At 42.6% G+C, this 25,602-nt stretch overlaps 1 protein-coding gene and 1 long non-coding RNA gene across 2 annotated transcripts; one reads left to right on the top strand and one right to left on the bottom strand.

Moving 5' to 3' along the window:
* Positions 1 to 1,846: 1,846 nt before the first annotated feature.
* On the top strand, positions 1,847 to 2,528 carry LOC125384255. The gene is made up of 3 exons (XR_007223092.1): positions 1,847 to 1,902; positions 2,284 to 2,340; positions 2,475 to 2,528. It is a non-coding gene; the product is annotated as an uncharacterized LOC125384255 (long non-coding RNA).
* A 369-nt stretch (positions 2,529 to 2,897) lies between these two features.
* Positions 2,898 to 24,464, bottom strand: LOC124123282 (peroxidase-like). Its single transcript, XM_046486591.2, has 14 exons — positions 24,401 to 24,464; positions 22,340 to 22,397; positions 20,451 to 20,576; positions 18,148 to 18,283; positions 17,297 to 17,439; positions 15,879 to 16,058; positions 15,216 to 15,294; positions 14,956 to 15,062; positions 8,740 to 8,841; positions 8,011 to 8,109; positions 6,758 to 7,472; positions 6,290 to 6,459; positions 5,284 to 5,386; positions 2,898 to 3,332 (listed from the first exon to the last, which is right to left on the bottom strand). The coding sequence occupies exons 3-14, from the start codon at positions 20,572 to 20,574 to the stop codon at positions 2,948 to 2,950; spliced, it is 2,343 nt and encodes a 780-aa protein (XP_046342547.2). The 5' UTR covers positions 20,575 to 20,576; positions 22,340 to 22,397; positions 24,401 to 24,464; the 3' UTR covers positions 2,898 to 2,947.
* Between the last annotated feature and the right edge of the window lie 1,138 nt (positions 24,465 to 25,602).

Genomic DNA, 25,602 nt, shown 5'->3' with positions numbered 1-25,602 from the left:
ATACCAATAGATTTTAGTACTTAACACTATTCCTCTCGTCCCATTGCTATGCGTACTATATTTGCATTTGACATTATTCGGAGGGAAACATTTGCTTTACTGCATCAATGTCTACTTGTATCTATTTGTACCAAGCAATTATGACGGCACCGATATTTCCGCGTTATCTTTCTTAGACCAACCAGAACGGTTTTACGCCGTTTTGGGCAATATTCTAGCAACATCATGTCGGGGGACACCTGAAATGGACTTCGCACATTGTACCCATGTCGAGATTATGTACAAATAGTTGCTTCATATCTGTACCAGGATTGTTTTATTCATATATCATTCAATTTGTAGATATATTATTCTCCAAGATATGGTTGATGTAAGTCTCCTACAATCCACCAGGGACTTTAGGACATGATTGGTTTCCCTGCAAATCACATATTTATGCAAGTGCATAAAGAACTATCAACAAACTATTTGTATATCCTAGAATTCACAAATCCCTCTTCGAATAACTCACTATCCCACATTCACACTTTTTGCCTTCATTCAAGCTACCCTTACATAACCTTTTTCACATATGTTTTGTCATCAATAAACCGAGGGAGAAAAGAAAATACCCCGAGTATGTTTTTTTTATATATTTGAACATTGAAAAAAATTGCTAAGGTACACATCAGCAGTTGTGTATTATGTGAATTATCTGAGTACAGTTATTTTTTAAAACATAATATCGCTGACTTAAGATATTTGCAACTGAAAATACAATATATGATAAAATCAACTGAGAGGTATAGATTATTTTGCCCCTCAGTTTATTGCAAGGCGCCATACGCCGTGCTTTATTTGTTTTTGGTTTGAGAACGCTACATGAGGATGAGTAATGTTTGTAAAGATGTAAACACGTTTTTAAAAGCAACGTTATCTTTGTCTCAAATATGTATAATGCTATGCGTGCATACGTAATACATAATTATGAAAATATTTTGAAAACTGTACAATAAAACGCTAAACACGTTTGTGTTAGTCGGTACACTTTTTAGAGGGAGCTGCCCTCTGTCCTAGACTGGTTTGCCTGCCTTAGAGCCCCTGCGCATCTCGCCTGCATCCGCTTAGAGGCAAAGAGCAAGGTACCAGTCTATCTCTATCCGACCTATTTCCCCATACAGCATTTTGCTGCGGTGAAACGTCGACCCATTTCCGTGTAGCGGATCTGCCTGTCGAGAAGTCTGGGATAGGCCTGCAGCATATCGCTATGCAGGAAACGTTGACCGCTTTCAGTGTCGCGAGGTTTGCCTGTCAAGGTGTACGGGGACTGGCCTAAAACATATTGCTATGCAGGAAACGTTGATCGCTTTCAGTGTAGCGAGGTATGCGTGTCAAGGTGTAGGGGGATGGGCCTAAAACATATTGCTATGCAGGAAACGTTGACCGCTTTGAGTGCAGCGAGGTATGCGTGTCAAGGTGTAGGGGGATGGGCCTTAAACATATCACCGTGCGGGAAACGTTCTTGTGTAGCGCGGTATTAGCACTTTTGGACAGCGCAAATAAGTGTCGTATCAGGCTCAATTTTAATAATGTGGCAGATATGAATTTCCATGTATATAGGTTGTCATTTCAGGTTGTTAGAATTGTGATTGTTTATAGTTTTACCTCTAATAGTATCATCTTCAAGCGTTAGCCTATAGTTATTTTTAGATCTTTGTCACGTCTATTACGGTATAAGGGGTGACAGGTTGTGTTGTGTCATTGCCTGTCTTATGTTCTTTGTCTTGCGCGGCCCCTTGTGTGGATTGGCTTGTTTTTAAAATACTAAAAGCTACTTGCACGTCAGCCATTGCACTTTACAACAATCAGAGCACGTCAGCGATCGCATCTCCGAGCACTTAGGACTAAACAACAAATCTAAAGGTTAGTATAATGTTTTAAGGATTGTATATATGTTATGTACTTAGTAGTAATGGTATTGGTGTAAATTGATTATCCTAGTGCATCATAATGTTTGCTAAAATGTATAATCGTGTAGTTGTGCATATTTTGTGCAATGGCGTTTATTCATAAGTTTAATACTGTTCAGCATTATCAACATAACGCCTATGCTTTAAAATGTAAGTTGAGGTGTATAAATAGTTGAATGAAAGAATGAATTAATGAACGAATGATATGACCTGATATTTCATATACTTTATCGTCATGAAGTTTATTAGTAATTTATACAATACCACATTCAATTGTATTTCTATATATGTGCGCATTTAGAATATTCTGAATGTGGTTTGTTTATTTTTATAGCAGCGCTATATTCCTCCAGAGGACGTGGAATATCTACACCCCAGTGTCACCCACAGGGTACGAAACTTATTAATGTGTGCCTATATTGCAATTGTATAAGAAACATAGTTTCTCTATATTTAGCATTCAATGTGTTTAACGTTCATCGCAACCTGTACGTTAGTATTGTATTCCCTATACATGTGTTTCAGGGTGTCTGCCTGTCAACAGACAAAGAAAATAAAGTCTCACACCCGTAGCCTGTGTCTGGTCTTCCTATAACCTACACGATCCCGGTTACAATAATATCTGCATGTCTCCACTGATCGCGTTCATAATGAAATAACATTACAATAAAGTTACTATGACTTTAAACAGATTGATTATGTGAAAATATTGATAACTTTACCACTATAAATATATCAATGTCAACAATTTCATGTATACCAATATGATTGTGTCAACTTAATACCCCTTGTCCTTCAAAACAATAACAAATGATTCAGGAACTTCCAGCATTGTTGTGAAAACATATTACTAGTTTTGGTTTTATTATGTGTCTTTCTACTTTTATATTACTTAAATATTTATGTGCGCTTTATGTATCTTGTACAGACTAAATATAACAAATCGAGTTCAAGTATGCTCTGCTTTATTTGATCAAGAAGCTGAGTGAGAACATGTCTCAGATCCAGCGTTTAAGGATGCCATACATTCTTTTACAATATGTTCTGTGATTGAAGCTGGTGTGCAAACGACACCCTCTTGACTGGAAGAGGTCCCCGTAGCGGCACCTTCTACAGGTGCACACGCGTGTTCTGTAGCCACACCCCTTCACACAGTGACTCCAGGACCCCCAATGCCCAAACTTACACCCCGAGTCACACGCCTTCTTCTCCCTGCACGCCCCGGGAAATCCACGACTCTTCCGATGACATCTCCTAGTGCGTGTCCTCTGTCCGAGGTAGCAGCTTGACCACGTTGACCAGTGGGACCACATTCCTTTCTCCGAGTCCCGCCAAGCGCTCAAGTCCACTGCTGGCAGCGTTCTGCAAAGTCTGATTTTGTTCCTGTAACACGGGATAAATTGTTTAAAATCTGTAAATCATTTCGTGTGGAATATGTGAGGTGAAGGTGAAATGGGGTTTAACGTCGCGTCCAAGATTTATATAGCGACGTGCATGCACGTGTGTGTGTGTGGTTGCTTGTACTAGTCAGACTGATGCCGATATATGTGTGAAGGTGTATGTGACCGAGGATCGAACCCCGGACCTTCCGCTTTCCGGGTGGACGCTCTACCACTAGACCACGGAGGCGGCCCTAGTGGGAAAACATATGTGAAGGTGAATCTGGCCGGGGATCGAATCCCGGACCTTCCGCTTTCCGGGTGGACGCTCTACCACTAGACCACGGAGGCGGTCCTACTGGGGAATACATGTGTGAAGGTGTATGTTAGATATTAAAGTTTCTATGGTCTGATTCTGTTAATTCTGAATGTAACATTAAGAGAATAACCAACGAGCTTCGAGGAATAACGGATTAATTGTCCCGAGGGATTGTAAGCCTGAGTCGACCATTTTATGTTCTTGACAGGGTTGGGGTGGGGTTTGTATGGGGATTAGATCAAAAACATATTCAGCTACAGCTGCAAAACCAGATCTTTTTTAATTAGTGAGTGAGTATTGTTTTACGCCGCTTTTAGCAATATTCCAGCAATATCACACATTGTACCCATGTCGGGAATCGAACCCAGGTCTTCGGCGTGAGGAGCAAATTTAACCACTAGCCACTAGGCTACCCGACCGCCCCCTTTTTTAATTAAAACTATGAGCCTGAATATATTTTTTTAAGAAGAACCCCTTGCAACAATGTATTTTTTGTAAAGTCCGCCTGACCTGTCAGAATTGGTTTTCAGCAACACATGTTTGTCGTAAGAGGCGACTGACAGGATCGGATGGTGGTCAGGTTCGTTGATTGGTTGAAGTCATCGTATCTCATTTCACCAATACAATCACTTTAGAACAGTGCCTATTTCTGGTTCCCGCCGTGATATTGATGAAATACTGTTAAGAGTGGCGTAAAACCTAATCACTCACTCACTAACTCACATCTGTTTCGTCTCAATCTCTTTTATTAAGTGAAAGTGTTTTTAAGGCAGAGATATCACGGCGACCTGTAAATAATTTAATCGGGATCAGGCAAACCAGCGACAGTGCATGAGCACCGATCAACGCCATCAGGGCAGACAACATATGCAATCAACCAAGTCACATGACCTGACCAAAGGATCCATTTATCCGACAATCCTATGTTATAGATGACCACTTCTACCCCGGAATTCCCTTTAGAGGTACATTCATATAATTTCCAAAGCTATTTTTCCTTTAACGCCAACTGGAATCTGTTTCGGCAGATAATCTACACTGATTATTCTCTAGCATTGCCAATTCGTATTTATTAAATACAGGTAGAGGTATATTAGTTGTGGCTGTAGATTATCAGCATCTGTATCTTGTAAGTTTAAGTGTCTGTATGTGTTTTAGTTCAGTATTGTTATATGGCAATAGAGTGAGTGAGTGAATTGGGTTTAACGCCGCTTTTAACAGTATTCCAGTTATATCGCGGCGTGTCAGCTTAATGTCGAAGGAAAGCCCGAAGTGATGCAGGTCTCAAACGTTTACCACTTCGGTGGAACCCGAGAGCACGGGTATGGTGCTGACAAACCTAGAAACATAATCGGGGCGAACCGGGATTCGAACCCACAATCATAGGTTTCTGGCGTGCCCAAGGGACGCAACTCTGCACAGCGAATCGCGGCGCCTTAGACGACTGGACAATTCGTGCCCCCGTGTTTATTGTAAACCTAAAACTGTGTGTTTCAACATTTGTATGGATTCAGTGATTCTGTGGAGTCATTTGCTGATTTCCCAATTTATTTTTTTACGTAACGATTTCTGGGTCAACTTTAGTGCTTCAGTTTGGAAGTAACCTCGTAGCAGTATTTACAACCATTGTACACACCCTTTTCCTATTTTTCTAAAGGCGTTAGGCTGGATCTTGTAGGTGTCGGTGTTGTCGCAGACCACACGGGAGAGAGACGAGTCACGGAGTTCAGACAGCTGTTCTGTTGGGAGAGGAAACACACATTAGCAGGTGAGGTGAGGCGAAATGGGGTTTAACGTCGCGTCCAAGATTATTGCACTTATATAGCGACGTGCATGTAGGTGTGTGTGTTTGTGTGGCTGCTTGTACTAGTCCGGACTGATGCCGATTTATAGTGCTAGCTCACTCAGACACCATGCTGCAGTTTAACATGAATACCCAACTCAGAAACAGTATACTGACTCTGAGCCGACCAGTCCTTGTTTTAGCCCCTTAATGCCGAGCGCCAGACAGGGTAACACCAAGTACCATCTTTTAACGTCTTTTGCTATGACGCGGTCGGGGATCGACCTTCCGCTCTCCGGGCGGACGCTCTACCACTAGACCATGGAGGCGGTCACACATTAGCAAGCAACACTACCTAGATCTTGGTGTCCGCCGAAGTGATATGACTTTCGCAGATTTCAAAGGGCGTCATACGACACTTGTTCAAAAGATGTGTGATAAAGACCCAAAAGGTTTTATGGTAGTCCTGTAGATGAATGTCCGATGTATGTCCATATTTTGGCATCTTGCATCATTATGTTTGGACATCGGAATTGCCTTTCTATGTGACGGGTGCCACCGGTGGGACAGGATACGCTCACCAATTCGCGAACACCTGGTATCATCGGTATATGATGGTGATTCATAAACACATGCTCATGATACAGTCCACGATATAGTCTTATTATTATGGAAACGGATTTGTCTCTTTTATCAAACATGGATTATAACGGCGTGAAACTCCCACCCACTCAAATGCATAGGATAAGTTGAACTATTAATATAATCCGACATAAACATATGCAACCAACCATGTCGGATTAATGGGACTTGTCTGTATCATGAAATACTCGTCTGATGTTCACAGGGGGCTACATACCTCGGGTAAACCCGACGACATCATCATTCGTCTCATACCAGAATCTGTCGCCCACTTTCAGCAGTTCAAACTGACGGCCAACAATACAGGAGAACGTGTTCCCTAGGAGACCTCCACGAACTGGGCGTTCAGACACGCCCCCGGAGAACAGGTCGATGTCTTCAGGAGACCTATAAGTATTAAATTTAAAAGGCATTTATAATTAACACTGACAGCATTTAATACAGCCTTGACGAAAGCCATACAGACAAAAACTGTTTATCTCTTCTATAGTACCCACAGTCCGATCTCATCTGATTGATCAGCTAGTACCTCAAAAACGGACAAAGGCAGCCTCTTAAATCCTGACCTAAACTCTACACACCACCGCTCCCATTCCGAGTTTGATCAAGTCTCTTATCCCTATTATCTACTTTGGATTATCCTTGACCTCTCCCTGTATCAGACTTCTATCTGCTTTCAACGTACCTATACACCAACGCTAGAGCAGCTGCAGCATCATCAGGATGATCCACAAGACCTCCACGTTGTGGTTTAAAATCCTTAGCTTCAGGGAGTCCACACCACCTCCGCCAAGCATTGTACCCTGGTAGGCCATGGTCGCGGCCACGTTGAATGTTTAAAGCCATCAGATCGAGACTGTTACCTTCATCATCTGGGAAGAGGAAGTCTGTAACTTCAGGGGTGATGTGTCTGTCCACAGAATTGGCCCTATCAACCAGCAGCCCTCTTGTTAGTTCATTTACAGCATCACCAGCAGTTGAAATAATTATGGATGTATTTCCAAATGAGTCTCTAAGTCGGAGAGCTTCTCCACCCCTAAATCTCCTGTTTGGACGACTAAAGAAGGATCTTATCATAGAGTGGCCGAAGCGGTAGGCAGCTGTAGCAAAGGCATTGCGAACACTGGCATCAATACTGGCATTGTAAATATTAACAGGACCAGTCGATGGTCGGAGCCCAAACTTGGTGAGAAACTTGGTTGAGAGGACGAGGGGAAGGAATTCGGCGTAGGAGATGTGCTGTATCATGGCTCCCAGAATCCTCCTGGTTTCCTGGAACAGCCGCTCATCATCCCATCGACGGTTGATACGTGCAAGCTTCCTGGCCACTCTGTTGTGTTCCCGCAGCCAGATGGTGTGCATACTTGCCAGAGACATGTGCTCGTCCACTCTCTCGTCACCTGTACATAAATAATAAAAGGTATCAGTTACGCTTCTCTACAGCCAATGAAGAACCAGCTAATACTCAAATCCTGCAGCAGGCAACCAATGATCTGTTCAAATTGATACCTGTACAATTAATGGGATGCTGACAGTCTGTCCAGACACGAACTTGTGTAATACGGACATGGTTCTGAACCTGGTCGAGGGTACTGGCGTTCTCAGTGAAGGTAATATATAATTATAATAGTAATAGTATGTTATACTCACTTCATAATGGCAGTATACAGTTTTACTCGCTAATATAGATATCTTGGTGAACAGAACACATATGAATCACTACTGTAGATCAATCAATAATGCGTCTGATGGAAGCTGAGTAATTTAGATGGACCCGATGCAGAACTTTGTATACATTGAATACACATTTATCACCTGACCAAGTTTCTAAATAACACTGCTGTCTCAGCTAGACACGTCAGTGTCTACTGACTTCAGTGTAATCAGATCCCACTACACTTCTACCCAAACGCCCTGCATGAATAAACAATTACATACCTGCCCTGAAACAAAAGTTGGGTTCAGTGGACGTGATGCAATCGGAAACAGGGTTTCTAGGTAACAGTTCTGGCCTCCTAAGGGATGTTCTTAGCAAACCTGAAATACGGTAAAAGTAGAAAAAAAATGTGCATATTAGTATTTGCAAACTGGTAAATGATGAACGCTTCAGTTTTAATTGTCACTGGTGATAAGCCAACAGTAGCACACATCAGAACCCTTGTTTGACTATCGGGAGCCTTTGACGGAGCCCATGTACTTTTTCAAACACTAATTAGCTCATAAGTTAGATGCTTTAAACTATTGAAAGCAAACTGTCTCGTTAGTCTATAATTTCTACATTTCACATCTTTTGGGGGTACAATTGACATTCTCTTTCTACAATGATTAGAAAGAGCGTAATATGGTTGCTTAATCAAGGTTACAGTTTTCCAAAATATTTATGTTGTGGTCATTTCCAGTTTAGATGCACCAGCGATTGCCGAATTACACTTGTACCATATGTTCTCTTGTTATTCAGGTTAACAAATGACTTGCCTTTGCATTTGTTTGTTATGGGTGCCACTAGGTATCAACTCTATTTGATAGCGATTCATAGCAATTCATAAGCACTATCGACATATACTAGAGATTTCCTATTATCATGAAAATGGTTTTGTCCCTTTTATTTCCAATAATAGTACAATGGAAGAATTTGTGTAGCACTTCATGTATGTATGTGTGCCATACCTCCCGTGTGAGCCCTGAGTTCGTCCTGCTCCTCCTGTGTCGAGCCATACACCTGGGATGCATCCACATAGGCTGTCAGCTGGTTCAGCTGTTCTGCTGGTGCTACAAGGAGATGACATACATTAACTCTGTTTGACTGTACAATACTACGGATACCAAGTTACAATAATCATAAATCTGAAGTCACCCTTCTATTATCTTACTGACATCAATAATAACTTTGACCCGCTAGGAGAAAGAGTCCTGGGATCCAATTGTGCTGTAACGTCACGAAAGAAAATATTTTGACGTAAACTAGCTTCCATGGAAATCAGCACGTGTGCCGGCTGTACAAACATCTCAAGTTTTCTCTCGTCCTTTCATACTGTAGTTAGTGAGTGGGTGAGTATGGTTTTACGATTTTAGCAATATTCCAGCAAAATCACGGCGGGGGAACCAGAAATGGGCTTCACACATTGTACCCGTGTCGGGAATAGAACCCGGGTCTTCGGCGTGACGAGCGAACGCTCTAACCACTAGGCTACCCGTCCGCTCCTTTTCATACTGTGACAAAAACATGATTTCATATAATTTCAACATACATGTCTCCTTTCAATTAATCAGATTTTATAAACTAATGATCAAAAGAATGTATACACCAACTTGGTCTGCTTATGACCAGACAAAGAGAAAATGTACAATTTACATATCTTTTGAAGTACATTCATTTGTGGTACAAGCCTAGAGACAATTTCACGGCACGTGGGATGGATTAACAAAAAGCAATCAAACACATCTGGGGTCACAACTGTCTTATCTTAAAAAACAGATGATGAAAATCTGATAACAAAGCTGAACGCATCCATAGCACCTCGATAATGGTATCAGCATCTAGTGTGACGTCCTCACGACCGGGCGTATAGACAGGCTTGGACACCCTGATGCCATTCGGTATGTGGTCCAACTCTTCCCATGACGTATGTTGTTCAGCAGGATTAGAGGTTGCCATATCTGTCGCCCAAGATGATCTCAAAGATGTTCTGTCGGTGAGCGTGACGGCCAAGGTAACACGGGTACGTTCTTGATGTTAAAAGTCCTGGAATATTTCGAGCAGTGTTGGGCCTGACATGTGCTGTTTGAACAGAAACCCTTGTGACTGTCTTCTGAGAAGGGACAGAACAACCAGATACAGAATGACATCCCCATTAAAATTTAGCTTTCCAATTTCCGTCGATAATGACAAGACGTCTTCCTTTCACCACAAATGCAGCTCCACACTAGGACTCTCAAGCCTCCAAAAGGGTGAACGTCTTTGATGCATCCTTGAGACAATCCTTCACCTTTCCGTCGATACACCAGCATCCGGCCATCACGATGGAACAAATTGAATCTGCTCTTGTCGCTGAACAGTACTTATCACACAAACAACTTGTATTTTAATTCATAGTAAAATCATCCTGACGAATGTTGTTACTGGAAACAAAATAACTTATACCGTATTCGACGTAATAAGCGCCCAGGGCGCTCTCAAAATTGGGAATAGGGGGCTCTTATGAGAATATTATTTTGGTGGAAAAAAACAGTTGAAAGATAAATTTTGTGGTTTAAGCTGACAACCTGAAATGTTTATGTACGACAGATATATTTTTCCAGAATTAAATTGCCCATAATTAAGGGTGCATATAACACACACGTGTGTATCATACGCGAATAAATAAGTCTTGTATACATTGATCAGTTGGAAGGGGTGCTAATTTGGATTGTTCATTTGCCAATATATTAACAAAAATCGCCCTGGTCGCCTATTGAGCGGGGCGGTTATTACGTCGAATACGGTAAGTCTGGTTTTCTTTCCCACAGATAGTCACGATGCTGTCGTTTGACCTAGATTCAGTGTCGCCCAGGTCTATTATTATTTAGTCAAATTATATTTCAACCAAAGACAGACAGACAACACTGTAAATAAACCTATTAAATTAGTTTTGGTATTAGTATTAGTAAATTTAAGTTAGCTAGGTATTTTCAATGCAACAGGGAGCACCAACATTTTCATGACCTTGAGACGGTTTCCGTTGGCGGTAAACAATATGTCGACTCAGCTATCACCAGCTTGCCACACACTGTTGTCAGTTAAACTTGTGCGAAGATGACGAGGAATTGCAAGAATATATTGAAGATCGGAATCCAGTGGACGAATCAATTATTTCGGATGACATTTCGAGTGAGTGTGATGGCAACGATGACAGTTGCGGTGCGGTGTGGACGGAACAGCCGCACACAGACAAGTCAGCAGAGGATAAAAAGTCAGTGAAAGTTTCGAGCAGATGGGTGTGGGTGTAAATGTAACCGTATTCAATGGAAACAAAAGGCATTTACTGCAAAATAAATTTTGATCCACACTAAATTATTCATATTGCTCATTATAATGTTCAAGCCTGTTATCAGCACCTACCTATGAACCTACAACTCTCCCACCACCCATGAATCTCTAAACCTATAACTCTCCACCACCCATGAATATCTGAACGAATTACACTCCCATCTCCCATGGATCTCTGAACCTATAACTCTCCAACCACCCATGAATCTCTGAACCTATAACTCTCCCACCACCCATGGATCTCTGAACCTATAACTCTCCCACTACCCATGGATCTCTGAACCTATTACTCCCCCACCACCCATGGATCTCTGAACCTATAACTCTCCACCACCCATGAATCCCTGAGCCTATAACTCTCCCACGACCCATGGATCTCTGAACCTATAACTCTCCACCACCCATGAATCCCTCAACCTATAACTATCATATCACCCATGAATCTCTGAACCTATAACTCTCCACCACCCATGAATCCCCGAGCCTACAACTCTCCCACCACCCATGGATCTCTGAACCTATAACTCTCCCACCACCCATGGATCTCTAAACCTATAACTCTCCCAGCTCCCATGAATCCCTGAATCTATAACTATCATACCACCCATGAATCCCTGAACCTATAACTCCCCCACCACCCATGAATCTCTGAACCTACAACTCTGCCACCACCCATGAATCTCTGAACCTATAACTCTCCCAGCACCCATGAATCTCTGAACCTAAAACCCCACCACCACCCAAGAATCTCTGAACCTATAACTCTCCACCACCCATGAATCTCTGAACCTATAACTCTCCCACCACCCATGAATCTCTGAACCTATAACTCTCCACCACCCATGAATCTCTAAACCTAAAACTCCCCCACCACCCATGAATCCCTGAACCTAAAACTGCCCCACCACCCATAAATCTCTAAACCTAAAACTCCCCCACCACCCATGAATCTCTGAACCTACAACTCTGCCACCTCACATGAATCTCTGAACCTATAACTCTCCCACCACCCATGAATCTCTGAACCTACAACTCTCCACCAACCATGAATCTCTAAACCTAAAACTCCCCCACCACCCATACATCTCTAAACCTAAAACTCCCCCACCACCCATGAATCTCTGAACCTATAACTCCCCCACCACCCATAAATCTCTGAACCTACAACTCCCCCACCACCCATGAATCTCTGAACCTATAACTCCCCCACCACCCATGAATCTCTGAACCTACAACTCCCCCACCACCCATGAATCTCTGAACCTACAACTCCCCCACCACCCATGGATATCTGAACCTATAACTCCCCCACCACCCATAAATCTCTGAACCTACAACTCCCCCACCACCCATGAATCTCTGAACCTATAACTCCCCCACCACCCATAAATCTCTGAACCTACAACTCCCCCACCACCCATGAATCTCTGAACCTATAACTCCCCCACCACCCATGGATATCTGAACCAATAACTCCCCCACCACCCATGAATCTCTGAACCTACAACTCCCCCACCACCCATGGATATCTGAACCTATAACTCCCCCACCACCCATGAATCTCTGAACCTACAACTCCCCCACCACCCATGAATCTCTGAACCTACAACTCCCCCACCACCCATGAATCTCTGAACCTACAACTCCCCCACCACCCATGAATCTCTGAACCTACAACTCCCCCACCACCCATGAATCTCTGAACCTACAACTCCCCCACCACTCATGAATCTCTGAACCTACAACTCTGCCACCACACATGAATCTCTGAACCTATAACTCTCCCACCACCCATGAATCTCTGAACCTACAACTCTCCACCAACCATGAATCTCTGAACCTATAACTCTCCCACCACCCATGGATCTCTGAACCTATTACTATCATACCACCCATTGATCTCTGAACCTAAAATTCTCCCATCTCCTATGACACTGTGATTGTATTACACTCCCACCACCTATGGCACTCTAAACGTATTAGGGACCCACCACCTTTGACACTCTGAGCGAATCACATTCCCACCTCCCATGACGCTCTGCGTGTACTACGCTTCCACCTCACATGTCGTTGCTGAACCTTTTACGTTTAATCACTTACAACCAGTCCATAACCAATAACACTTGAACCTAAAACTTGAACCTCCCACCTCCCGTGAATATCTGAACCTATTACTCGACCGCCTATGACCCTCTGAACGTAACTCCCATAACACTCTGAGCGTAACACCCATTACACTCTGAACGTAACACCATAACAATCTGAACGTAACACATGACTCTCTGAACGTAGCACCCATAACACTCTGAGCGTAACACCCATGACACTCTGAACGTAACACCATAACAATCTGAACGTAATACATGACTCTCTGAACGTAACTCCCATAACACTCTGAGCGTAACACCCATGACTCTCTGAACTTCACACCATAACAATCTGAACGTAATACATGACTTTCTGAACGTAGCACCCATAACACTCTGAGCGTAACACCCATGACACTCTGAACGTAACACCATAACAATCTGAACGTAATACATGACTCTCTGAACGTAGCACCCATAACACTCTGAGCGTAACACCCATGACACTCTGAACGTAACACCCATGACTACATAACAATCTGAACGTAATACTAGTACATGACTCTCTGAACGTAACACCCATGACGCTCTGAACGTAACGCCAATGACAATCTAAACGTAACACCCACCACCCATGAGTCTCTGAACGTAACACCATGACAATCTGAACGTAACTCCATGAAAATCTGAACGTAACGCCCATGACTCTCTGAACGTAATACCCACGACGCTCTGAACGTTACGACCACAACCCATGACTCTCTGAATGTAACACACATGACTCTCTGAACGTAACACCCATGACACTCTGAACGTAACACCCATGACGCTCTGAACGTAACACCCACCACCCATGACGCTCTGAACGTAACACCATGACGCTCTGAACGTAACACCTATGACACTCTGAACGTAGCACCCACCACCCATGACTCCCTGAACGAAACGCCCATGACACTATAAACGTAACACCAATGACCTCTGAACGTAACACCCACCACCCATGAATCTCTGAACGTAACACCATGACAATCTGAACGTAACTCCATGACAATCTGATCGTAACACCTATGACTCTCTGAACGTTACACCCACCACCCATGGCTCTTTGAATGTAACACACATGACTCTCTCAACGTAAGACACATAACACTCTGAACGTAACACCCATGACACTCTGAACGTAGCACCCACCACCCATGACTCCCTGAACGAAACGCCCATGACACTATAAACGTAACACCAATGACCTCTGAACGTAACACCCACCACCCATGAATCTCTGAACGTAACAGGATGACAATCTGAACGTAACTCCATGACAATCTGATCGTAACACCTATGACTCTCTGAACGTTACACCCACCACCCATGGCTCTCTGAATGTAACACCCATGACACTCTGAACGTAAGACACATAACACTCTGAACGTAACACCCATGACACTCTGAACGTAACACACACCACCCATGACTCTCTGAACGTAGCACCATGACTCTCTGAACGTCAGACACATGACACTCTGAACGTAACACACACCACCCATGACTCTCTGAACGTAGCACCATGACTCTCTGAACGTTACACCCATGACACTCTGAACGTAACACACACTACCCATGACTCTCTGAACGTAGCACCATGACTCTCTGAACGTCACACCCATGACATTTGAACGTAACATATACCACCCATGACTCTCTGAACGTAGCACCATGACACTCTGAACGTAGCGCCCACCACCAATGAATCTCTGATTTTGTACTCACTAATGTCACAGTTTGTGTTGGCCACTTGCACTGATCGGACAAAGTTGAGACATGTGCGCTTGAACCTTCGATCTCCTGGTGGCACGGCAATGTTGAAGCACTGATATCTGGCAGAAAGTAGGGATAATCCTTATTCAAGATGAAGTCCTTTTCATTCGTACCACTCGCACTATGTCTGTGTTTGTCAAATTTAACTTGTTCATTTGTATTATTAATTTCATAGAAGCGGTGTGCAGTATTGTCTCCCAGTATATATGTACCTGTCGTAGATGTCGGCAGAATGGTTGTAGCCCTTTGGGACGTCATCCTTACAACAGATCATTGTAGACCCATCTGCGCCTGAAACACAGAATTTGTATTTTCATCCAAGAACTTGACAAATATCAAGATCCAATCAAGATACACTTCTCTAGTTTGATCATGAAAAAGTCTTACGTAGCGCGGTTCCGACAAGACATGAAGTGAACATTAATTTAGCTTCATCGGGTGCTGTGGGCACTAAACTCCAGACACATATTATTAGTACTTACTTATCGGGAGGCACAGTCGTCTAAGTTACCGCAATTCCTTGTGCAGAGTTGCTTCCCTTAGACACGTCAGAAACATATGACCATGGGTTCGACTCCTGATTCGCGCAGATTATGTTTCTAGGTTTCTCAGCGCGACACCACGCTCGTGGGTTTCAACAAAGTAATCAACGTCTGAGACCTGCATCCCTTCAGGTATTCCTTACACATTTAGATGACACGCCATGATGTAACTGGAATACTGTCAGAATGGGCGTTAAACAAAACTGTCCCCTACGCGACAATATAGAAATCTCACCACGAAACCCCCTATTGCAGTCTTACCTCAGTAGTTCTTCTTATAGGGTTGCTCTACAGAGTAACCAAGGGAGTGACTATGTAATGAGTATAACTTACCGCGTTGTACAGCAGTTATGCTGAGATCGTGATCCAGAAACTGAGCCCACTGCATGGCCATGTGTGTGGCGTCACTCCGTGACGTGGCGTCGACGTCAGCAGTGTGCAGAGTGGTGCTCACTAGCCGAGCACTTACAAGCGGGCGTCTATGAATTCCCTTTGTTCGTGGTGAGGATATGTCTGCAGACAGTAGAGATATGTGGGCAAACGTGTGTAGTGTGTGGAGATGAAGTTCTGAAGTTTACGCACATGGTGAGGTAAGGGGAAATAAGGCTTAACGTCGCGTTCAAGATTATTGCTCGCATATAGTGACGTGTGCGTCCTTGCCTGCTCGCGAGACCACTGAGACGGCATGTTGAATAAAATAAAAGCGACAAAACCCTTTCCATATTCCTAAGAATCATCTGCCAAAAGCAGAGTCCATTGTACGATTTTCGACCATACCATAAGCATGTGTGTATATATCGCTATCAAATAGTGATGACACCTGGTGTTCGAAAATAGGAACTGCATCGGACATAATTTATGTCACTGGTGCGTCAATTTGGAAATGTCTTCCACATGTCTACCATAAAACGTTCTGAAATCTTTACTGATGCCTTGAATGTTGCAACCTTGTTCAAACAACTTCTGGACATGAATCGTATGACGCTATTTGAAATGTTGGTAGAAATAGCATGCTCGATTGTACCTCAAAAGTTGTGACATGTAAACCCCAAAGGAAAATTGCTCGACAAAAAGGAAGAATTGACTTTTGTAAAGTTTTAGTCTTCCCTCTTGTCATACAGTCCTGTAGAAAGTGTTTTGTCACTCTGAATCTTTATGCATAGATCTAAGTATGAAACAGATGAGGCGGTCTCACTGGTCTCCTTTATTTCTAGTTCAGGTGAGTAAATCAGTGGAAGGGAATTGGCTGTTTGATGGTTATTGAACGATATCAGACCATCGATATACCTGAAGCTTATGTTAAACTTCTTGGCAAAAATTACCCTTTGTTATTTTTCCAATCCGAGCAGAACTTCCGACTCATATGCATAAAAGGACCGAGGACATGTGGTGCAACTGCCGATGTCTACCTCTTGCTAAAATGTCTTTCCCAAAACTTTTACACAGATGACGATGTCCAGCATTAAAATTAGTTTAACAAGGATTCCCCACAGTATACTGAATCTGAGCCGATCAGTCCTTGTTTCAGCCCCTTAACGCCCAGCACCAGGTACTGTATCAAAAAGTATTATCATTTAAATTCTTTTGGTATGACGTGGTCGGGATTGAAACACCGACCTTCCTCTTGACCACGGAGGCGGTCCAAAGCACATGAACTTAGAATATATGTATGCTAAAAGGCACATGCACGTATCACGGGCGTGGAGCACACTACTATGAACGAGTCAGAACTATGTATGTATAGAACTCACCATCGTCATATTTCGGCAGAAGGAACCTCCTCAATGGGATGAAGCTCTTTCCCCAGTCAGGATGTCGGATGTTGTTACAGCTGCCGTCCGCTGACCGGAACATGTCGGTCTTGTTACACACCACGGAGCTGCTGCAGACGTCCCTGTGAACGTGGATGAAGATTGATATGACATTCTTGTACAATAAAAGATGACGCATCATAATAGGGTTTTTGCTATAATGAAAAGTCACATTCCTAAAAATGCCACAATTTATTGTCATTACCTTCAACATAACCCTCTTCAAGTGAGCGAGTGAGTGAGTTGGAATTAACGCCGCTTTGAACAGTATCCCAGTTATATCACGGTGCGTCAACTTAATGTTGGAAGAAAGCAGGAAGTGATGCAGGTCTCAGACGTTTACCACATACCGGGTATGATGCTGACAAATCTAGAATATAATCTTGGCGAATCGGGACTCGAGCGCACAATGAGAGGTTTCTGGCGCGCCTAGGGAACGCAACTTAGCAGAGCGAATGGCGGCGCCTTAGACGACTGGGGTACCCGTGACCCTCCCTCTTTAACAATAATGTTGCCAGACCATCAAACATTCCTTAGACTATTTTCAATGGTTGTCTTGATTGTGTTAATAAAAGCGCCAAAATCCTTTCCATATTCATCAAATATTATCTGCTGAAAGCAGATTCGATTGTACTATTCCGACCTTATCATAATCATGTGTATATAGATCACTATCAAATAGTGATGACACCAGGAGTGCACCGCTTATAATCTGAGGTTTACAACCATCGAGGATGTTCACTTGTTTTTGATTCTGACCGATTCTACAATAACTCCAATGAAACACTTACTTTGAAGTCCTTTTTCCAGATTGTACTAAGAGAAACTTCTCTCTGTATTCGTGGCTGAGTCGCAGTGCTTCTGGCTTTGTGGATGTAAACGATGCGTGTTGTTCAATTGTCGACGTCCCCCCGAGACGGTCAACACCTGCAAAATATCGAGTGAAGACTTTCTTTTCTACATGTACGATGTCATGCTACATGAGGTGAGGTAAAAATAGGGTTCAAGATTATTGCACTTTTAGTGACGCGCATGCACGTGTGTGTATGCGTGCCTGTATGTTTTGCTGCTAGTCCGGACAAGCAAGTTTTGGTATTATGCTGTCGGGATCGAACTCCGGCCTTCCGCTCTCCGGGTAGCCTCTCTACCAATAGATCACGAAGGCAGTCCACGTGCTATATTAATGCACAAGTATCTCATTCACTTTTATAGGGTGCCTTTTAAATAAGTGATTCAGAGAGCTTGATATTGACGCCACTTTGAAAAGTAGTTCAGTAACATGGCTTGTCTGCTTGATGATGGAGGAAGACCCACAATGGTGAAAGTATTTAACGTTTACCACTTTGGTGAAACTCACGAGCACATACGCTCGTATATGATGCTGATAAACCAAAGATCATAATCAAGGCGAACTTGGGATTCCAACCCATGATCATAGGATTTCTTACACTAAGGGACGTAACTCTGCATCTAGTCAATACGCATGCGTGCGCACTAGGGATAGTGGGAGGCTTACAGCAGTGATGCACACAGAATTTTACGTTAGATATTGGTATTTTGCCATATGCTATAATATATTATCTAACATTATGGCTAAAAAAATATTCTTGGCTTCAGGCACCTTCGCATCATCATAACGTCCGCCGCACGTTTCGTTTTTATTTCCATTTTCAAAAAAAAATCCTTAAATGTTCTGCGTCTCGAACACACGACCTCAACTGTAAAATGCTACAACGCTTAAAAACAATGCGATCCAATATAACTTGCAGTTACATCCCTTTTCATGCGCACTGCTTTACTGCGCGTCTCGTGTGTTACTATCGCGGCAATAGGAGATTTTGTGCTTGCTTTGCTGTTTGCAAATTTGGTCAATGAAAACATTAAATTTACGATACAACATCATTAGACATGATGATGGTATTCAAATACAAATTTAATTATATGTGTGTACTGTATGAGGGACAGTATTTCATTCGCAGAGGTCTCGTAAAATAAGCTGGAAATCTATGCTAATTTATATACCCCGGCTACAAAGCGAATCGGAATGAAGCTCATCACTAGTGCATACAACATCTCTACATTTGCAATAAAAATGTGTTTGTCTTCCGCAGAAAAAAAATTACATCGTAGCCCTTCAGTGAATTCAGGGAAACGAAACTGAATATATCAATTAAACTTGGTCAATATAAATTTGAAATTTGAGATAAAGCACCACTAAACATAATGATTAGCCGATTAAATTGTATTTCCTGTTCTGATTGGCATTGTTTTATATGCAGAGATTAAGATTACCGTGCATCCTGTCTCGCAAACTAAGCCTGAAGTAGCATTCAGCTGTACACACTTTTCTCGGAATCTACCGGTGATTCGGCCAATACTATAACTTTAAAGAATTTTGATACAATGAGCGGAAGAATTGCATCTGAAACTCTTTTTTTTATCAGGAATAATTTATTCCAATATCATGTGTAGTTGCAGCTTCACTATATTTATGTGAAATAAATTAATAACCATATGCGTAGCACTTTGGTTCAGCTGATCGCCATTGCCGGAAATGATTTCGAATGGAAAAATTTGAAACAATCACCGTCCATGCGCCCGCGATTGCGAAAACGTAATGTTGACATATAGTAGTCAACTACAACAAGTATGACTTTCAGCGATTCAATGTATGACAATGTATTTATTATATATATCCATTCTCTATCCACTAAAGTTCGTTTCAAGGCGTCAATAGCGGTAATATGACCATGGTTGCTGTGAATAACATAACATAAAATGCTCAATCCTGTGTATAAGACGACCACCCACCAACCCACCCATACACACACGCACACACCTTGAAAGCATCCTAATTCTAGCTATGAAAAACCCGCCTTATAGTTAAACACACCGATATACGGATTTGGATTCTTACTAGTGTGTACACAAGCCAAAAAAAGGGCCGCCCGCCCGCCCGCACGATATTTTCAAAGGCTATTGCCTGAGAACCAATTTTTTTTCAGCCTAAATTTTGGGCCCTTTAATGAGTCGTCATGGTCTATATCTCACAACATTGCATTATTGTGGTTATACGCCACATGTGGCCACCGACCTGATTTTAAGAACTTCAGATCTTTCTGTATTTCAGCGAAAGCCTCCTTTGTAGCGGACATGGCTGCAACTGTCTGTTCCATGGCGAAGACAACCACCACCAGGAGAAGGAACCTTGGCCCCATGTCTGCAGATAATAATATTCAGGTTTAGGATTAATGGCAACACACAAGTAGCGTTTGGGTGATGGCCAGATGCAGAACGGAATGACCAAAACATGTTTCACATGATGAGGATTCATTAGATTTACAGTTCAGTCACCAGCTGTGACACACGGACCTAGTCGGTCACCAGCTGTGACACACGGACCTTGTCAGTCACCAGCTGTGATACACGGACCTAGTCGGTCACCAGCTGTGATACATGGACCTAGTCGTCCACCAGCTGTGATACACGGACCTAGTCAGTCACCAGCTGTGACACACGGACCAAGTCAGTCACCAGCTGTGACACACAGACCTAGTCAGGCACCAGCTGTGATACACGGTCCTAATCAGTCACCAGCTGTAACACACTGTCCTAGTCAGTCACCAGCTGTGACACAAGGACCTAGTCAGCTGTGATACACGGTCATCGTCAGTCACCAGCAGTGATACACGGTCCTAGTCAGTCACCAGCTGTGACACACGGACCTAGTCAGTCGCCAGCTGTGACACACGGACCTAGTCAGCTGTGATACACGGTCCTAGTCAGTCACCAGCTGTGACACACGGACCTAGTCAGTCACCAGCTGTGACACACGGACCCAGTCAGCTGTGAGACACGGTCCTAGGCAGTCACAAGATGTGACACACGGTCCTAGTCAGTCAGCAGCTGTGACACACGGACCTAGTCGGTCACCAGCTGTGACACACGGACCTAGTCAGCTGTGATACACGGTCCTCGTCAGTCACCAGCTGTGACACACGGTCCTAGTCAGTCACCAGCTGTGACACATGGACCTAGTCAGTCACCAGCTGTGACACGGTCCTAGTCAGTCACCAGCTGTGATACACGGTCCTAGTCAGTCACCAGCTGTGACACACGGACCTAGTCAGCTGTGATACACGTTCCTAGTCAGTCACCAGCTGTGACACACGGACCTAGTCAGTCACCAGCTGTGACACACGGACCTAGTCAGTCACCAGCTGTGACACACGGACCCAGTCAGCTGTGATACACAGTCCTAGGCAGTCACAAGATGTGACACACGGTCCTAGTCAGTCAGCAGCTGTGACACACGGACCTAGTCGGTCACCAGCTGTGACACACGGACCTAGTCAGCTGTGATACACGGTCCTCGTCAGTCACCAGCTGTGACACACGGTCCTAGTCAGTCACCAGCTGTGACACATGGACCTAGTCAGTCACCAGCTGTGACACGGTCCTAGTCAGTCACCAGCTGTATCAAACGGACTTAGTCAGTCACCAGCTGTGACACACGGGCCTAGTCAGTCACCAGCTGTGACACACGGACCTTGTCAGTCACCAGCTGTGACACACGGACCTAGTCAGTCACCAGCTGTGACACACGGTCCTAGTCAGTCACCATTTGTGACACATTGACCTTGTCAGTCACCAGCTGTGACACACGGACCTTGTCAGTCACCAGTTGTGACACATGGACCTTGTCAGTCACCAGCTGTGACACACGGACCTAGTCAGTCACCAGCTGTGACACACGGACCTAGTCAGTCACCAGCTGTGACACATGGACCTTGTCAGTCACCAGCTGTGACACACGAACCTAGTCAGTCACCAGCTGTGATACACGGTCCTAGTCAGTCACCAGCTGTGACACACGGACCTAGTCGGTCACCAGCTGTGACACATGGACCTACTTATCACGATACACGAATCTGGTCAGTCACCAGCTGATGTTTCGTAAAAATGTGTGAAATTTCTACAAACCTCAGTGTTGACGGATGTTGCGTTAGTATTTGTTGATTTAGTACAAAACCTTGGTGTCCTGAAAACGAAATATGTGTCTGTCAAGAATTATTTCTATGTACTACTGGAATTTCTGAAATATCTGAGAATACATCCATTATAGCCTTATACTTGATTCCCTTAGCTTCAGAAGACTCCATACACGTAAAGATATATTGCAACATCCAGCAAAGGTACCAGCAAAACCTTGACAAACCTAAAAACAAATAATTTTGACGCCAATCAAGCAAGGACTAATTACGTAATTACCATCAGACAATATATGAGAGAAGTGGAGTTCATCACTTGTGGATCTTGAAACATTCAAATGATTAATTGGAATGAACACACAATGCCATTTAGAACGTGGTCAAAGTACACTTTCTTAGTAAAGTACAAATTCTCGTACTTTTAGGGCTGAGTCCCGTCCGGGATAAATTACATTTATTGGAAGTTATACAATCGAGGAAAATACATTCGATTTATCCACCCTTCACACAACCATCCCTCGTGATAAGATGAAAGAGAAGTTATAGTTCTCTCATCACGAGGGCTTTTGTTTCCTCAGCGTCAGATATATTTAGATGACGTCATTTCTTTCAACAAAGGTACGATAAATGAAAATCTTTACTTCAACTATTTATCAGAGTTGGAATGAAAGAAACAAGTGAAAATATTCAGTGTCATATCTGGATCCCTGCATAGAAATTCAAAATTCTGGCAGCCTCTGTCCCAGGCTGTACGGCAAGAGGGATGATTTCGAGTTTCCAATCGTGAATTCGCCTTCATGAAGACCAATATACCATCTGTAAAATTCCATCAGCTATATTCGCCTTCAAGTCTACCGCTCAGCTACTAATTAATACACGTTAATTGTCAACATAATGCACGATTCTATCCAATGCTATAAGCGCCGATAAAGCAGCTAAATTATCTCTCAAAATACCAGAAATAAGCCTAAACCTACCCATCTCAAAATCAGAAATTAAAAGTGTAAACAAACAAAAGATAACCAAAAAATGGCATAATCAATATCAAAACTCAAATAGCCAAATCAAAAAAGTGCTCAGAAAACCACTAGCCAAACCTAAATCCTACACCCCTCAAACAAAATTGACAGATTAATTACAAAACTCCAAACAGGACACACTAACCTAAATAACCACCTAAACAAAACTTAAAAGGCACACCAAAGGCAACTGCCCCCACTGCAAACAACCCGAAACCAAAGAACACGCACTCATCCACTGCACCCACTACCAAATACACAGAACCACACTACAAACCACCCTCAATCTAAATAAGGTTCCTACTCTAGATGAAATACTAAACCCTCAAAATAAACTAGAAAACTTCAAGGCCCTAGGCGTATTCCTAATCAAAACAGACCTAATTAAGCGCATCTAAAAACTAATTAATCTACCAATCCAAAATCCAATAAACATACAAACACCCACCTCACCCGGCTCCCTTAGTTCCCTCCTCGACCCACCTCGCCATTTATTCCAAATTTAAAAATTCCAAAAATTCAATATAAGCAACCCCTAAAAAACCCCTCTTGGGTTGCCCAGACCACTTTCACCCTTTTCGGAATACACTAAATGGTCTGGCCAGGCCCGTGTGCGAAATACGCTACAGTCGGAAAGCGCACGTTAAATCTTCTATATCAGTCAGTCAGCCAATGCTATGACATTTGAAAACTCCGTATCCACCATCACATATATCTCAAATGAAACTTGTGTGTGTGACGAGTGCTACTCGTAGGCATAACCCTAAGTGTGAACAATAATTTTCAGCTATCGATTCATATAATTTGCCTTTTTCGTCCTATGGAGCCTGTTTCGGCAGAAATCTGGAACCTGTTTCGGCAGAAATCTGAAACCGTTGATTCTCCAACATTGGCCTCAGATAGTAAATAAGTCTCAAGAAACAAGAATATATATAAAATTTAGATATACTCTCCCAAAAAACGTAACACATAAATAATTTTTATGATCACTGTAGTTTGCAATATTTAAGATGAAGATAAAAGTTGTACTTTACCTTGGTATAACCTGGCTCTGGTTACTGGACTAACATCCCAACACACACCCTATATATATACTTGGGAGTTTGGGGAGTGGGCTGGCCTTACCTTGAACTTATGATCAACGAATCATAATGTATTGTATGATTTGAGGGAAAGGTTCGATATTTTGCTCAATGGTCTTTTTAACCGTTTTAATTGATTCTGTCAATGAGCGCAGGATGGATTATGTAAAAAGTTAAATCGTTACTTAATACAGTAATATAACCGTTTCAATTGTAAAGTGATTAATGATTCTGTCAGGGAGCGGCAGGATGCTCATGTGAAAGGTTATATGTTTACTTAATGAAAAGCGCCTCTGCAGTAATGATCGAGCCAAATGTTTAACCATGCGCATTGATCCTATTGGCCAGTCTAGTTATATCACGGTGTGACTGAGTGCTTGAAAGGTACCACCATTTGGTCATGTCATATTGTACTTGTTGTTCCTCTAGAATTAACTTAAGCGGGTATTATTGTATCCTTTTCGAGATAGGCCTAATTTGAACGAAGAGGTATGATTTGGGGCGCATATAAATATGACAGTTCTTACGATATACATAAATCTTAATAGGACAGTTCTTACAATGTACATAAATCTTAATAGGACAGTTCTTACAATGTACACAACCCTTAATAGGACAGTTCTTACAATATACATAAATCTTAATAGGACAATTCTTACAATGTACACAACTATTAATAGGACAGTTCTTACAATATACATAAATCTTAAAAGGACACTTCTTACACTGTACATAACTCTTAACAGGACAGTTCTTACGATGTACACGCATCTTAATAGGATTGTTCTTACAATGTACACAAATATTAATACTTACAGTTCTTAGAATCTACAGTAATAGGGCATTTGGGAATTTGGCCAAGAAGTTTAACTTCAGGTAAAGGTGGTTGTCTCCTAAAACAACTACATGCCAACATCACTACATCACTACACTTAGTTAAATCACTGATGTAGCGAAATAGTCCAGGAGTAGGGATTAGAAAGAATTAGATGCCCTTATTTTAACTAGAAGTTGGTTTGTTCAAACAAGTAAATCCATATGGTAGCAACTTAATGTGGTATTCATAATAAGAATTCAAACAAACATGACCATGTATTTGATATAAGAGGTTAAATAAGGTTAGTTAACCAATTAGAAGTAAGTAACACTAATAC

The sequence above is a fragment of the Haliotis rufescens genome, unplaced genomic scaffold (assembly GCF_023055435.1).
Source record: "Haliotis rufescens isolate VD_foot unplaced genomic scaffold, xgHalRufe1.0.p SCAF_3, whole genome shotgun sequence".
Taxonomy (NCBI): Eukaryota; Metazoa; Mollusca; class Gastropoda; order Lepetellida; family Haliotidae; genus Haliotis; species Haliotis rufescens.
This window is presented reverse-complemented; position numbering and strand designations above follow the sequence as displayed.

What these genes read in the sequence shown, in the direction of transcription:
- LOC124123282 (XM_046486591.2), bottom strand. Translation starts at nt 20,574, where the DNA reads ATGGGGCCAAGGTTCCTTCTCCTGGTGGTGGTTGTCTTCGCCATGGAA. An exon ending in TCTGCCGAAATATGACGATG is followed by an intron (nt 16,059 to 17,296) that starts GTGAGTTCTATA and finishes TACTGTCTGCAG; the next exon opens with ACATATCCTCACCACGAACA. An exon ending in TGTCGTCGGGTTTACCCGAG is followed by an intron (nt 5,387 to 6,289) that starts GTATGTAGCCCC and finishes CTCTCCCAACAG; the next exon opens with AACAGCTGTCTGAACTCCGT.